Here is a 14104-nt window from a genome sequence, read left to right as displayed (position 1 = left end):
TTTTATACTAGTTATAAAACTTATAAAACTCGCTGCCTTTTAGAGTGACACAATATTGTCGAACATTATTTTGCTATTATAGAAGCAAATCGGAAGGAGTTGCGTACAGAAAATGATATATTTCTTCAAAGTCCTTCCCGGCTCGGTGCAGCATGAATCATTTTATCGTGACGTTGCATTCTAGTATTGCTGTATCATAGTATCGCTTAAAAGTGACCTTGCCTTTATGCAAATACTGCATATAATTACATTTCTGTTCATACTTACATACTAAATATGTATTGATAATAACTTAGCATTCACTTACCGGTTCAAGAGTGACGTAGAATTGATGTTTATCTTTGTCGGGACTCATTCCAGTGACTTGCTCCAAATAATAAGGATCAGCCAGGTAGTAATGTGGGTAAGACACGAAAGCTGGAGCACCAAAGCGACAACTGGATACATTCACAACACCAATTGGAACACATTCACCTCCACAATAACACCAATTAGACGGATCCAATGTACCATTGTCTACAACATGTTGACCGCCACTGTATCTATAACCTTTTACACCTCGATGCTCCACCGTTTTCTCATAGTCAAATTTAAGTGTCCTACAGAAAATAAATTTTAATTATTAGTTGTTGCGCCTGAGCCTTCGGCCCACTACACATTAGGGTTATCATTTATACTTATCAAATGTATTTATTTGAGCTTATTTATTTTGAAGTTACCCACCAACCCATATACGGTTACCCATACATTAATGCTCAAATCTAACTAGGGTTACGGCTCTTGTCTTAATAATAAACAGAAAAAATACGTTAATATCCAATATCATCACTATCCATTTTGAAATACAGTAGACTACCTCTTAACCGACTTCTCTTTAACTGCCCGGAGTCTTAATCACCCATCATCTTATTTCTTGGAAGATGGATATTTTCAAAGGATCTTGCATCGTTTGGCCTAATCCTCGTTTCGCCTAACCAATTATCTGACACTTTTATGACAGATAAAATATAAGCTTTATGTCCGCCATTTTAGGTGAAATAAGGATACTCGTTTGGCCTAATCCTTGTTTTGCCTAAAATGGTAGACTAAACATAATCGTGGAGATAAAATTGGAGGGAAATTTTTCGAAAAAATATTCCCTACTATGTGAAGAACTGAGAAATACAGATGCAAAAACAGTTAAATCCCTCTTCCATATTCAGTTTCATAAACTGTTAAATCCCAAACCCGCAAATAACCTAATGAGAAAAGCAGAATCAAACCCGGTTAATTCCATATTTCAAACAATTTGAGGTTTCGTACTGTACAGGATTAGTTTAGTAATCTGAATATTTATTGCAACTCTTCGTAAATCATTCGAAATTTTATTTGGCAGAATTGAAGTGTGTGCTTTTATTATTTTTTTTTATTTTTGGACTGAAAATTGAAAAAAAGAAAATTATATCTTTAGTTTTACGTCCCACGGTTATGCCGGTTAGGCTAAAGGAGACAGTGATGATGAGAAATGAATGAAATGGTGGAATGAAGAAAGTGGGAGGAAACGGGAGAATCCCGAGAAAACCCACGAGCACGGTGTTTGTCCACCACAAAGTCCACATGGCGCGAGCTGGGATCGAACCAGGGACCCCAAGCACCGGAGGTGAACGCTCTACTACTGAGCCACTGCGCACCCTGGACTGAAAATGGAGACACTATACTCCTTTGTGCTTATTTGCTTTTCTTTAATAATTACTAGACAAATGCACGCAAAATAGAAAGAAAACGATATTCTAAGCAGCGATGATCATAATTTTGTTATCAGATAACACCAAAATTGTCTAGAAAACGTACAAGACACATGAAAAACTGGAAACGAAATGTAGCCAAAAAGACAAGGTGAGTGGACTATCTATGGTTAAAAGTAGTTTGTTTTATATTTCAGGGTAACTCTTTACTTTGAACAGAACATTGTTGGATTAAGTTCTTCTCTAAACGATCTCTTCAGCTTCAGCAGAACCTCTTTCTTAAAATGTCTCGTATTAATTATCATTCAAAATTATAACATGCTTCTGGTACATGTTAAAAAATTTCGCAACTTATTTACCATTTCTAATTCTCTTTCTGCCACTGTTTTGCTCAAACTCAACATTTGCACATTTTGTTTTGCTATATTTCAAATTCATATATTGGGATAATTGGCAAATTAATATTCGCCCTATGTTAGTCCATGAAAGGTTACAAACTCTTCCAAAATATAGTCATTCAGTTTAGAAATGTATACGGATAGGTATAATTAACTCCGCTTGTAGTTACGAAGGGTTTGACGATTGAAAGCAGCTCAAAGCTCACGTTTTACAAAGACGTTTTTGAGGAGTAGAAACCCGAGAAAATGGTGATGCACCAGAGGACGACGACGATATGGATTTCCATTTAGTAGATGATGATGGAGAGGAGGTTACATAATTCAATTTTTTGCACATTTGGATCCATTGTTTTCAATTTAGAACAAAATTAATGTAGCATTTATGTATCCATATTCATTTGTGCCAATCTTGTGCAGTGTATAGTTGATAATACATCCCCCCCAATATTTTAGTAGGCATAATACTGATTTCTGACTCTGACTCCCTTTCTTTTTGATAAGTTTTGTATCTTGAGCCTCAACAAAAATGGCCGCTCGTCCAGATGCAAAAGCTGTTATTTCCATTTACATACGCAAAACCTGTTAAATCCAAACTATTTTCTTCATTAACGCAATTCACAGACTAGTGTGATTATACAGCTTTCGACAGACCAACACTCATATTATTCTTAATTTTTTAATGTTCTCTAGTTTCTAATGTTATTTTACTATTATGACGTGTTTAAACAGTTTTTCTCGATTTGTCACAAATTTTAAAATGTGAATTTAACGAGTTTTGCTATTCACCTACTCATATATATTCGTATATATCCATGGTCCTAGTAAATACATAAACGAGTTTTGGTAATCCTAACTCCTCGAAAATAGTTAATATAATATTAATCTATATATTTTGTATTTCTTAATTCTTTATATACTAGGGAATTTTCTCTTATATAATTTCCCTCTAATTTAATTCCCACGATTTTTCTTATTATCTGCCATTTTAGGCGTAACGAGGATTAGGCCAAACGAGGATCCTTTTTTCGCCTAAAATGGCGGACACAAATCTTATTTATCTGTCATAACAGTGTCAGATAATTGGTTAGGCGAAACGAGGATTAGGCCAAACGTGGCGACACGTTTTCAAAGTAGTTTTTTAAAAAATATTTTACAGCCCAAATGTGCTTTTGTTCGTTTAGTAAATATGTATGAAATATAGTATTGTACTTCATTCAATATTATCAACTTAATCTTACACTTTTTAGTTTCTATGTTTTCCTTCCATCAATACAGGTACACCGTAAATGAGTGTGTCTACTGTGCTTTATTAATTATATGGTATTTCGTTTAACTGAGTATCACTGGAGCAGCTTGTGGTCGAGATTTGGTAACTTAAAGTTTATTGAACTATAATACGGTAATCCTTTTAAATCATAAAGATGCTATACAATTTAGAGCCTATGAAATAGTGATTTTCATTTTAACCGACTGTTTCATTATCCGACCAGGATCCAGTCTCGTGGTGGTCGGTTAACCGTGAGTCTACTGTAATTAAATTGAAATAATACGCTTGTAAGTTGCAAACTAAATCGTTGCAATATATATCTTTTAAATTGACAAATTGCCTGTATGTTAAAGATATCTATTAGTGTCAGGTAGGCAAACGATAAGCGGAAGCAGCGACATCTATTAGGAATTCGTGTGATGCACTGATGTGTTTTCCGTTTATAGCTTAAATGCGATTAGTTTTATGATTATTATGTACTGCATATTCTTATTTCTAACTGTGAAAGAAAATAAAGAATTGACATGGACAAATAATTTATAGAGAAAGAGAAAGAGAGAGAGTGAGAGAGAGAGAGAGAGAGAGAAAGAGAGAGAGAAAGAGAGAGAGAGAAAGCACAATGGAAACCAGTAAGGAAGTGTTGAGGAAAATAAGGAGACACGAAGCACATACGAAAAAAAATTAGAATCAAGGAAACAGAAATTGGTTGAATGTTGGGAACAAAATTATATTTGGAGTGTGTGATAAAAACCGAAGTGGAAGCCTAGATAATGCTACTGCCAATCTCTCTCTCTCTCTCTCTATCTCACACACACACACACACACACACACACACACACTGTTTTTTTTTTGAACTAATATATAAAGCTAGGTTGCCATGCTACAAGAATCCTGTAGCTACCACTTAAAAAAAAAATCTTACAACCCTGCAATATTTCTCCATGTAAACAATCTTGAAAGGGACGTGCGACATTTTTTTCATCTTACAAGGAGTCAAACCATGTGCAACTTTCTGGGTTGTTTTGCTTTCTACCTGGTATCGCCCTCCCGCTGACAAAGGAAAAACGGTTTCAGCACTTCCGAAACGAATGATTCTTTTGATCGGGGAGGGAAAGCGCGCCAAAAAACAAGCTTTTAATGTGGAGGTTCATTATTTATCCACTAGAGTGCAGTGCTGCATGGATGGAAATATCTTTCTTGCTTTCAGAAAGTTTCAATGTGTAAACAGTAAATAGAAAGATGGGGTTGCAAAGATTTTTTAATGACAGCTACAAGATTCTTGCATCATGGCAATCTGGCTTTAAGTCGATGCGACTAATTGCTCCCAAAGGAGTTCCGCGTTAAAGTATGATATACTCTTGGTTTGTCAAGTACAAAGAACTCACTGCAAGTTGGCTTGGAAAATGATGCCGACGAAAATTTTTCACAATTAGACCCCGCACCTCGTAACGCCGGCTCTGCCTAAAGGAAATATGTTTTAACACATGACGAAAACAAAGGGCATGCATAGTTCAATAAATCTATCCGGAATAGACTACCAAATACCCTGCAATCTATTTAGCTTATCCAATGATCCTAATAAACTCTCCTGAGGTTCCCTATACACAGCATCTCTCTCCTAAAATGCTGTACAGAAGAATATGAACTTTCTCAAAAGAGGCACTGGTTCAGAGATTTTAGTTCATTATAGTTGGAGAAAAAAGTACAAATCCTACTTTCATAAATTGAGATAATCAACAAACCCACCTGCATAGATCAGGGGAAAACATTTCTATGAAGTTTTTCTGCTGTCTTGGTGGCCACAACTCTCCAGCAGAACCGTTTACGTCACCACAATGCGATTCAAAGTAACGAGTACGATTCACATAGTTCCATGTGCGAAGCTTACCAACTTCCTCAATGTCAGAAGAACCAGTTTCCATGTTAAATATCCCATCGTAAATATCAGATCCGTTACGCTAGAAATAAAGAAAGAACCATTGCAATAACATGTCAACAATGAATTGTTAGGAAGATATATATTGTAAACAAGTTTCTTAAATTGTAGATGACTCTTATCGTAGTTTGAAGAGAAACTAATTGTTACATCTTCAAAGTAGGGTAACATGTTTTACTAATACAAGAGAAAATGCTTATATTTCATGGACTGTCCAGGCCTGTAGCCAGCCCAAAAATGTAGGGGGGCCCAATGCAACCATATTATAGTTCATCACCATATTATAGTTCATTTGAAAGTCTACCGTGAACATTTTAGTGGGCCCGGCCCCTCCTGGACCCCCCTGAATACGGGCCTGGGACTGTCTATCCAATTCCTTTACAAAAATCCTCTCCTCTCCGAATTTCTCAACACTTGATGCAAAAATTCTACTTGTCCGTGTTTCGTTAAGCCTCATGAGCTCTAAATCTTACCGTAAATAAAGTAAATAGCGCCACATATTTTACATAGCTATGTAAAGTTATACAGGGTGTCTATAAAGTCACATAATTTTTCCCGTCCATTTTGCAGGTGATCTGCTCTGATCTGCGAAAATGCACTCTACTGAAGACCAAATTGTCATAGTATGTGGTTGTCTGCGTAGGGGGACACACGAAATGAAATGAAATCTTTAAGTTTTACGTCCCACGTTAATGCCGGTTAGGCTAATGGAGACGGTGATGATGAGTAATGAATGAAATAATGGAATGAAGAAAGTGGGAGGAAACGGGAAAACTCCGAGGAAACCCACGCATACAGTGTTTGTCCTCCACAAATTTCACTTGGTGTGGGCTGGGATCGAACCCGGGGGACGCACGAACAGATACAAGAAGATTTCACTCTCAAGTTGAGAAAACCTCCAAAAAGAAGACTGTCAACAAATGGAAGAGAACTGGTAGCGTGCATGACGAAGAGCGATCCGGAGCTATTTGTTTCACAGGAGACCATCCATAGCACAGTTGACGCTGTGACCCGCAGTCCATGTGCATTGACAAAAAGATGAAGTCATCAGCTTGACATTACTCGAATATTACGCTTCACTTTGAAAAAAGAGCCTATCACATGCAAATTCTGCGTAAGCTGGGAAATGTTCTGTTTCGTGATGAAGCCATATTTCACACATGCGTGGTAATTAATAGACACAATTGTAGATTTGGGCACTAGAACAGCCGAATGTGGTGGTAAGAGTGGGAATGGGACACACCCAAAGTTAATATGTAGATGGGTATTACCAAAAGAAAAGTGTATGGACCATTCATGTTTACAGAGTGAACAATGACGGAAGACATCTCTATCTAGACATGATGTAAAACTGCCTATCGTCTCCGTTGATCCAGGATGACAATTTGTTTACTATTGTTTTCCAGTAGGTGGAGCACCACACTATTTTGCTCTAAGTGTGTGGGGATTCCTCCACATCACTTTTAAGGAAAGGCGGATTGGTCATTAAGCACCAAGGGCTTGGGTGCTCCAGTTACCCGACTTGACCTCAATGGGCTTTTCCTTTTAGGGTTTCGTTACGTCTCCTGTGTATCAGATAAAAGTCACCAGCGTGGAACAGTTAAAGCAATTCAAGTATGCAGCTGCGGCAGAGATTACGCCAGCTCTGCTTGAACAAAAGTTTCATACCATAGAGCAGCAGTGGGAAACATGCGTAGAACTACAAGGCAATTTACTGATTAAGACCTATGTTTGTACGTGTGAGTTAAACTTATAGTTATCAAGCAACCTTGTTAAAATGTACCGATTCATGTTTATAGCGAATGTACCTTTTGGTATGTTTGTCCTTATATAAATAAAATTTGTATAAATGGAAAATGTTAGGTGACTTGTATATTAGGCACTCCAAAGAGCCTTTTCAGATTTTCAGATAGTGGCACGTTCGTTTGATGATGAAAAATTGCTAAGTAACATGTTAGTGACTGCATACTCTTGTTAGTGAATGTTAGGGAAAGTGCCAATTTGTCAATGGTTCCCACTTTGTGTTCTATAAGGCTCACATTGAACATGCAGAGCAGATTTTGTTTCTTCCTCATCCAAAGACACGAAAAAGGTGTTCGGAAGAGATTCTTGCCGAGTAAGACAGTATAAGAAATATCACACTTTGGATTAGCTCACAGAACACATTCATTAATCAATCATTATCGAAAAAAAAGCAATAGTCGCATAAATTTCAATCATAAAGGGATGCAAATTTTGGTAATGTGGGTGCAGATTAGGGACGGATTAGTATTGCCAACACATCGTAACTTTTGCCAGAACGATTTGCTATTAAGTATTATGAACTAAAATTAAATTCTTCAATTTGACTAAACAAGAAATAAAGTAGTATATAGTAACAAGTAGTCTATGCGAGACTTAACAAGCTACTCAAATATAACAGAACACAGAAAAGAATAGATATTCAAAACTAAATTAATTGTTGTAGGAAAAATGAAGACCGGTTAGTGGGCGCAGCTGCACTCTTTGTACCCACTATGCGGCCGCCAATGGTTTCAATGTACACGAAAAATTGAGTTTAAGGATATTGCGCCCAAACACATGGGTGGAACAGTGGCGAAGCGTAATCCCACAAATAGGGTAGACCCGATAAACTACTGTAATATTCCCACTTAGCTCCACTACACATATTTTGAAGTGTAGTTAACATTTTCTTCTGTCTGGTATTTGCAGGGGGGATGAGGGGAATTTCCTCCTAACTTGCTATTTTCATTCCCTGCATATTTGAAAATAGAGGGAGAGGGAAAGAAAGTACATTCTTACTGTTAGCTGTCAAATTTCTTGGATAAGCGTGTTACTTGCATCTCCCACAGTAAGTTCAATTTAATTAATGCATCACCTGATAATGACTTCGCTAGAAATCTTAATGCTCAGAAGGAATTTCATTTGTATAAACGCAAGATATCTAATATTGTATTCTGTGCAGTGGCATATTTAAGAGAGTGGCTTCAGGGCTTAAGCACTCACCGATATTTTATCGCAATTTTCTAATTGTTTTATATATATTGCAGAATTTTCACATTTCCAGGAATAAAGTTAGCAAAGCCGCTCCGAAACAAACAAAGCCTCTCGAAACAAAATCGTAAATACCACACTCAAAACTACGAAATGGAAAACAACTAAAATTACACACCTTATTATTTTATCCTGTACGGTAGCGTTTGGTAAATCTATGTATCAAACTAATGTTTAATGTATCAAACTAATATTTCACAAGCTATTGTGGAATAGGTCCCATGTAGGAAAATAAACAGCTACTCTGAATAACTCCCGAGAGTATACCTAAATTAAATAAATTATCACTAATAGAAATACAGAATTCTACACAGAAACTTCTTATTCTGTTAAAGAAATCATTTGATAACATAGTAACATTGTAAGATGCCTTCAACGCTAAAATTAAACTCCCAAAGGCGAACCTTCGCACCTTCTCAAGAATGCGTGCAATCCCCAGCAATAATAGCTTTGCTCCCTGAGCAGCATAACCCGTAAATCTGTCTAGCGAGCTGGTGAGGCTCAGACGGAAGGGTCTCCAAGTGTTTCCAACCTTTTTTTTTTTTTACTCAAAAGACCGAAATGTTGAAGTATTGACTTTATTTTATAAGAAATCAAAGATAAATAAAATGATAGAAAACAGGATAGGCCCGGCCTCAGAGCCTCATACTACGCTTCGTCACTGGGGTAGAATGGGTACCGATGATAACTAATACAGATTAAAGCTTCCCTTCTAGCCAGTGATGTTTTGATATGATAATATCACTAGTCAGTCAAAATGTAACTCAGAGAACATGTTCTACGTTTATCCATTGGGCGAATGGGCAGATGTAACCTTGGCTTAAAACCTTTGTGCAGTCCCTTTCCCCCACTCTTCCGTCTCAACCTCCCCACTCTCGTCCATCTCACCGCAGCGTTAGCAGATCACCGATGTGACATTTCCCAATGTAAAGAAGTAATAGAGATGGGATGTATCTGTAGTTGTTCTTAAACGGCGTGATAAACATCTTGGTATTTGAAGGCGGCGCTCCAAATTCCCTTTAAATGCTGCTAGCAAATGAGAGGCCAGCAGTATTGCCACGTTTATTTTGTACACATCAACGTCTATCCTCTGCCACCTGATCGCCTGTAGTTCGTCCTCTTAGCCATAGCCACTCCCCTTAGCACTCGGCAACATCGTGTCACAGATTTCGTTTTATTAGTTTAGCTGAAATGCCAAGATGTTTGTCACAGGCTTTAGTTCAAATTGCTCTTCTGCACTCCTCAATACCGATGTTCAAAATGGGGCACGCGAGGCGAGACAGATATAGCCCTAGGTAGCGATGACGATCATTTTTAATAAGAAGTATTAGCTTCTTAAGTAGTATACTGAGCGTTGCTTTTTATTCCCTCGTTTCTGCGACTTATTACTGAATATATTTGTGCCAGAATTTTTGTCTATGCTGTGTAGTTAGACATTACCTTGTAAAACCATCCAAATTTGTCAAACGGTATATCCACGCTAAGGAAGGGCAATACACTTGCCATTGTAAGCAACGGATCATCATAACCATCAAATAGAAGTTCTCCTACAGTCTTTGTCACTGATAGCGACTTAATAAACATTGACATTCCTCCCTGTAACATAGAACTCCAATGGCGGGCGACATATGCTGCTGTCTGCAAATAAGCAAACCATAAGAATATAAATATTACTGAATTCAAATTGCAACATATACTTACTATATAGAGATACAACAAATACATACTTTGGTTAGACTTTTTTTTTAAATTCACCTTCCGATCTATTAGTATATATATGCATTTTCACTCTACACATATATTTCTGTTCTTAGTTTCAAATATTCTCTCTGCTACAACCCCCACTATACTGAAGGCATGTCGTATTCCGTAAACGATAAATCAACATATCAAGCTTGACATGTTCTGAAGTCTTCACTTCGTTTAAGATAGCCCCTACGAAAATATCTTCACTGGACATGGAAAGGTCTAGTATCTCTATGTTTTCTTGGCTTAAAAAACTGAAATATTTGCAAAATATACTAAACAGCCTGAATTAAGTGCACGAGAAATATAAGTGTACAAAAGATTATTTATCTTGAATCATTATCATCCCGCTCTTAAGCGTGTTCTAGTAGGCTATATCATTCTACAAATACAATTTGTTTTGATTTCCTTATCAATTTGTTTCTCCGTGTAACACTTATATTAGTTTCCTTGCTTAGCTTCTCAGATATTTTCATCTTTCATTAGAGTGTATTTTCTTTCTGGCAGCTAGTTTTCTCTATTTTCCATCTCAATATTTTGAAGTCACTTTCTATTCCATTCTATATTTATTTTATTTAAACGTCCCACGAATATGTTCCGAAGCTAAGGGAGATGGGCTACAAGATATTGTCAAATATTCTTATAAGCAAGGTAAAACATTGTTGTAGCTGATTAATTAATTTCGGTTTGCAATCAGGGGTAAAAGTGAGGGGGAACGCAAGGTGACATCGTTCCCGCACTTCAAAAAATGTCTATGGCGTCCCACTACTTCCTAAAATAATTACAATGGGTAAATATAGACTCGGGGGATAGTGTGACGTCATGCGTCCCCCTACCTTTTCAGATCCTCTTTTACCCCTTTTTGCAACACGCGATTAGGAAATTTATATATATCATTAGATGGATTGAAACAGTTACTTATATATAGATGATCTAAATTTGATAATTTATCATGATTCATGAGTAAGTCCACAAAAACGTGAATGTATTCTGATAACATGCACGGAAATGCAGATTAAATTTACTTTAAGTTTTTAAAGTTTATCCAATACGAAGAGTATTCAAAAGTGTACACACTCGCATTACCAATCAGCGATATTGATAAGTTGGTATCATAATAAAATTAAAACCTAACGGAGTATTCAAGAATGAGTCTTCCATAATAACATTAATAACAAATAAAAAATATGAAAAAACCTTGCGTAACAATAATGATTATCATCATACGTATTCCCAAAACCCAGACTTTTCCGCATATTTTGTATAATTTTAGAGGTAATTTTACAATTTTTATCATCATTTATTCTCATACTGAAATTGGACCCTTCCCGAAATACAGTCCAGCGTACGTGCCTGTATTCTGCCATCTCTGGCAAGTCACTTCCTGCAAATTATGAAGCTTCAATAAACCAAACTAGTGCTCAGTTAAACGTTTCATCTTGACTTAGGAGTTATCATATGCTCAAAGCGTTCATCCATTGATGCTTTCTCTCTTTCCTCTTGTTCTTCCATCATATATTCTTTAATATACTTTAGGATCATTATTTTTTCTCTCAAACAACGTCTCGACCTGTTTCTATTTTCTTTTTCAAATCTACATTTAACATTGGTTCTTCTTACTGACCCTAACATTTCGTCATTGATTTGCCATTCGATCCAACCAATTTTCTCAATTCTTCTCCAGTTATACATTTTGCAATCCCGTAAATGTTTTATCTCGTACAGTATATCGGTATACGAAACGTTCGATGAGCCTTTCTCTTAGTCGTCTACAAAATACGCTTTTCATCTTAAAGAATTATTTTGTTATCCATATTATTGCTTTATTTCCCGTGTGCACTAGTCTTCACTATCAATACTATCTAGCTACTCAAACTCAACTCTATCATATATTTTATTTCTTCACTTTTAACTTGTGTCTTTGCTGCAGCTGCCTCTTCTTTTCAATCACCACTATATTATTCGTCTTTTACCTCAAATTTTCTACTTTTGTAATTTATTTATTAGATGTTCTACATGGATATAACTTCATGCTGCTTTCTCAGTGCTGTGCCGTGGGAGGAGACGAGCGGGTGACGGCCCCTGGCGCCAAAATAAGGGGCGAAAAATTCGGGAGGAAAAAGTATTATATATCAATTATCCATCAAGTAGACTTAGTTTCTTTATTATTTGTTCTTTATGTGTTTTTACTTACATCTTAAGCTCGGAAGAGCCGAAGCAAATAAACCCATAAACTAGAATGTTATACTTGATCAATGCAGGGGTGTATATCTACTTTTGTGCCACCCTGTATAATGGAAGGAAAACATAATAAAAACTGCTCAAAAATCAAGGAAAAGCATGGTTTATTTTTAAAAATTTTCTTACGCTTCACGCCAATCATGGTAGCACTTCGCGCTTGGTCTGTCGACCTCACTCATACAGTGACTCACATTAATATTCGGACACCATAGATATTACACATAATTTGCTTGCTGTACATGGAAAAAATAATAAATGGGAAACCAACGGAAAACAAGCATAAAGGCAATGGTTTGATCTAACAAATATGCTATCAGTTAATTAAATTATGCAAATTAAGTCTACTTTATGAGCGCGCAATTACAATATATCGTATTTTGGACGCCACTTTAATATTCGGACAGTTGTTTTGACGTTTGTTTATCATAGTAAGCGAAACAGCGGAAGAGTTCCAGTTGCAGTTTAAGTTGTCCCGAGACAGGACATGTGTACCTGCTTCGTTTATGAGTGATTAGTGTGACCAAGAGAAAGCATAAAAGGAAAATGGGGCGGAAGGGACCAAATACAACGTTTAAGCAACGGCATTTAGTAATTTTTCACTATGCGAAAGGTCTATCGTACAGGGAAATTGCAGATCTACTCATATTTGCAAAAGCACCGTTTTGACATTGTGCAAAGACTTAATAGAGAGGATTAGATCGAGTCAGAGCCTCGAAAGGGCCGACCTGTGAAACTGAATGATGGAGAGAAACGCAAATTGATTCAGAAAGTGAAAACAAATTCCAGAATAAGTGCGCCGAAATGAACAGTAGAGCTGTATGAAGACACAGGGAAGACAGCGCATCCTGAAACTGTGCGGCGAACGTTGTGAATTGAAGAGTTTAATGGGAAAATAGCTAGAAAAAAAGACTTTTATTAGTAAAATTAACAAAGATAAAAGAGTTAAGTTCGCTAAAGTTCATATTGAGAAGCCCGCAACTTGATGGAATGGCGTGTTATTCATGGACGAATCAAAATTCAATCTCCATGCGTCCGATGCCAAGGTAATTGTGTGGCAGAAGCCAAATACAGAGTTAGATATTGCAAATTTTCAACCTACCGTAAAGCATGGAGGAGGAAGTGTGATGGTATGGGGGTATATTTTTGCATCGGGAGAGGCAGAACTCGTGTTTGTTTAAGGGATTATGACAAAGGAGGTTTATTTGAATATTCTCTGGCAAAATCTCCACCAAAGTGTTGAAAAATTAGGAATTATGGGGATGTTTAAATTTTACCAGGATAATGACCCGAAGCATGAAGCGCATGTGGTGCGCGAATGATTGCTGTATAATTGTCCGAAAGTGTTTGAAACACTACCACAGAGTCTCGACCTTAACCCTAGAGAGTATATTTGGGATGAGCTACAGCATAAGGTCAAACGGGTACAAGTAACATCACGAGACGATTGGAAAAGGGCTCTCCGCGCAGCATGGGATGACATATCGCCCCATTCTACCAACAAACTTGTTGGAAGCATGTCCAACCGTTTACAGGAAGTCATGAAACGTCGTGGGTTTCCCACTAAGTACTAGTGAAGCGTTTGTGAGCAAGAAACAACACACACAAAACATATATGTAGTAGGTGTCCGAATATTAAAGTGACGTTGCAAATACACAGTGTCATCAGTTTCTGTAAGTTCTTTCTGCTTCTTTCGTTCAAGACACCGTATTTGTACTTCGTTTCTTTCTGTAAATATAT

The 14104-nt window shown here is 36.9% G+C and overlaps 1 protein-coding gene across 2 annotated transcripts in view; it reads right to left on the bottom strand.

The window, feature by feature from the left end:
• Positions 1–14104, bottom strand: part of LOC145686129 (protein peste-like) — a 156501-nt gene that overhangs the window by 10977 nt on the left and 131420 nt on the right. Inside the window, exons 5-7 of one of the 2 annotated variants that reach the window (XM_081759106.1) lie at positions 9820–10017; positions 5136–5347; positions 308–599 (exon numbers count right to left, since the gene is read on the bottom strand). In XM_081759106.1, coding sequence (XP_081615232.1) covers positions 308–599; positions 5136–5347; positions 9820–10017 — 702 coding nt within the window. The remainder of the gene's footprint in view (positions 1–307; positions 600–5135; positions 5348–9819; positions 10018–14104) is intronic. The other variant, XM_081759108.1, reaches the window with a different exon arrangement.

The sequence above is a fragment of the Thermobia domestica genome, chromosome 5 (genome assembly GCF_964235325.1).
Source record: "Thermobia domestica chromosome 5, izTheDome1.hap1.1, whole genome shotgun sequence".
Classification (NCBI taxonomy): Eukaryota; Metazoa; Arthropoda; class Insecta; order Zygentoma; family Lepismatidae; genus Thermobia; species Thermobia domestica.
Note: the sequence above shows the minus strand (reverse complement) of the source record. Positions and strands in the feature narration are given on the sequence as shown.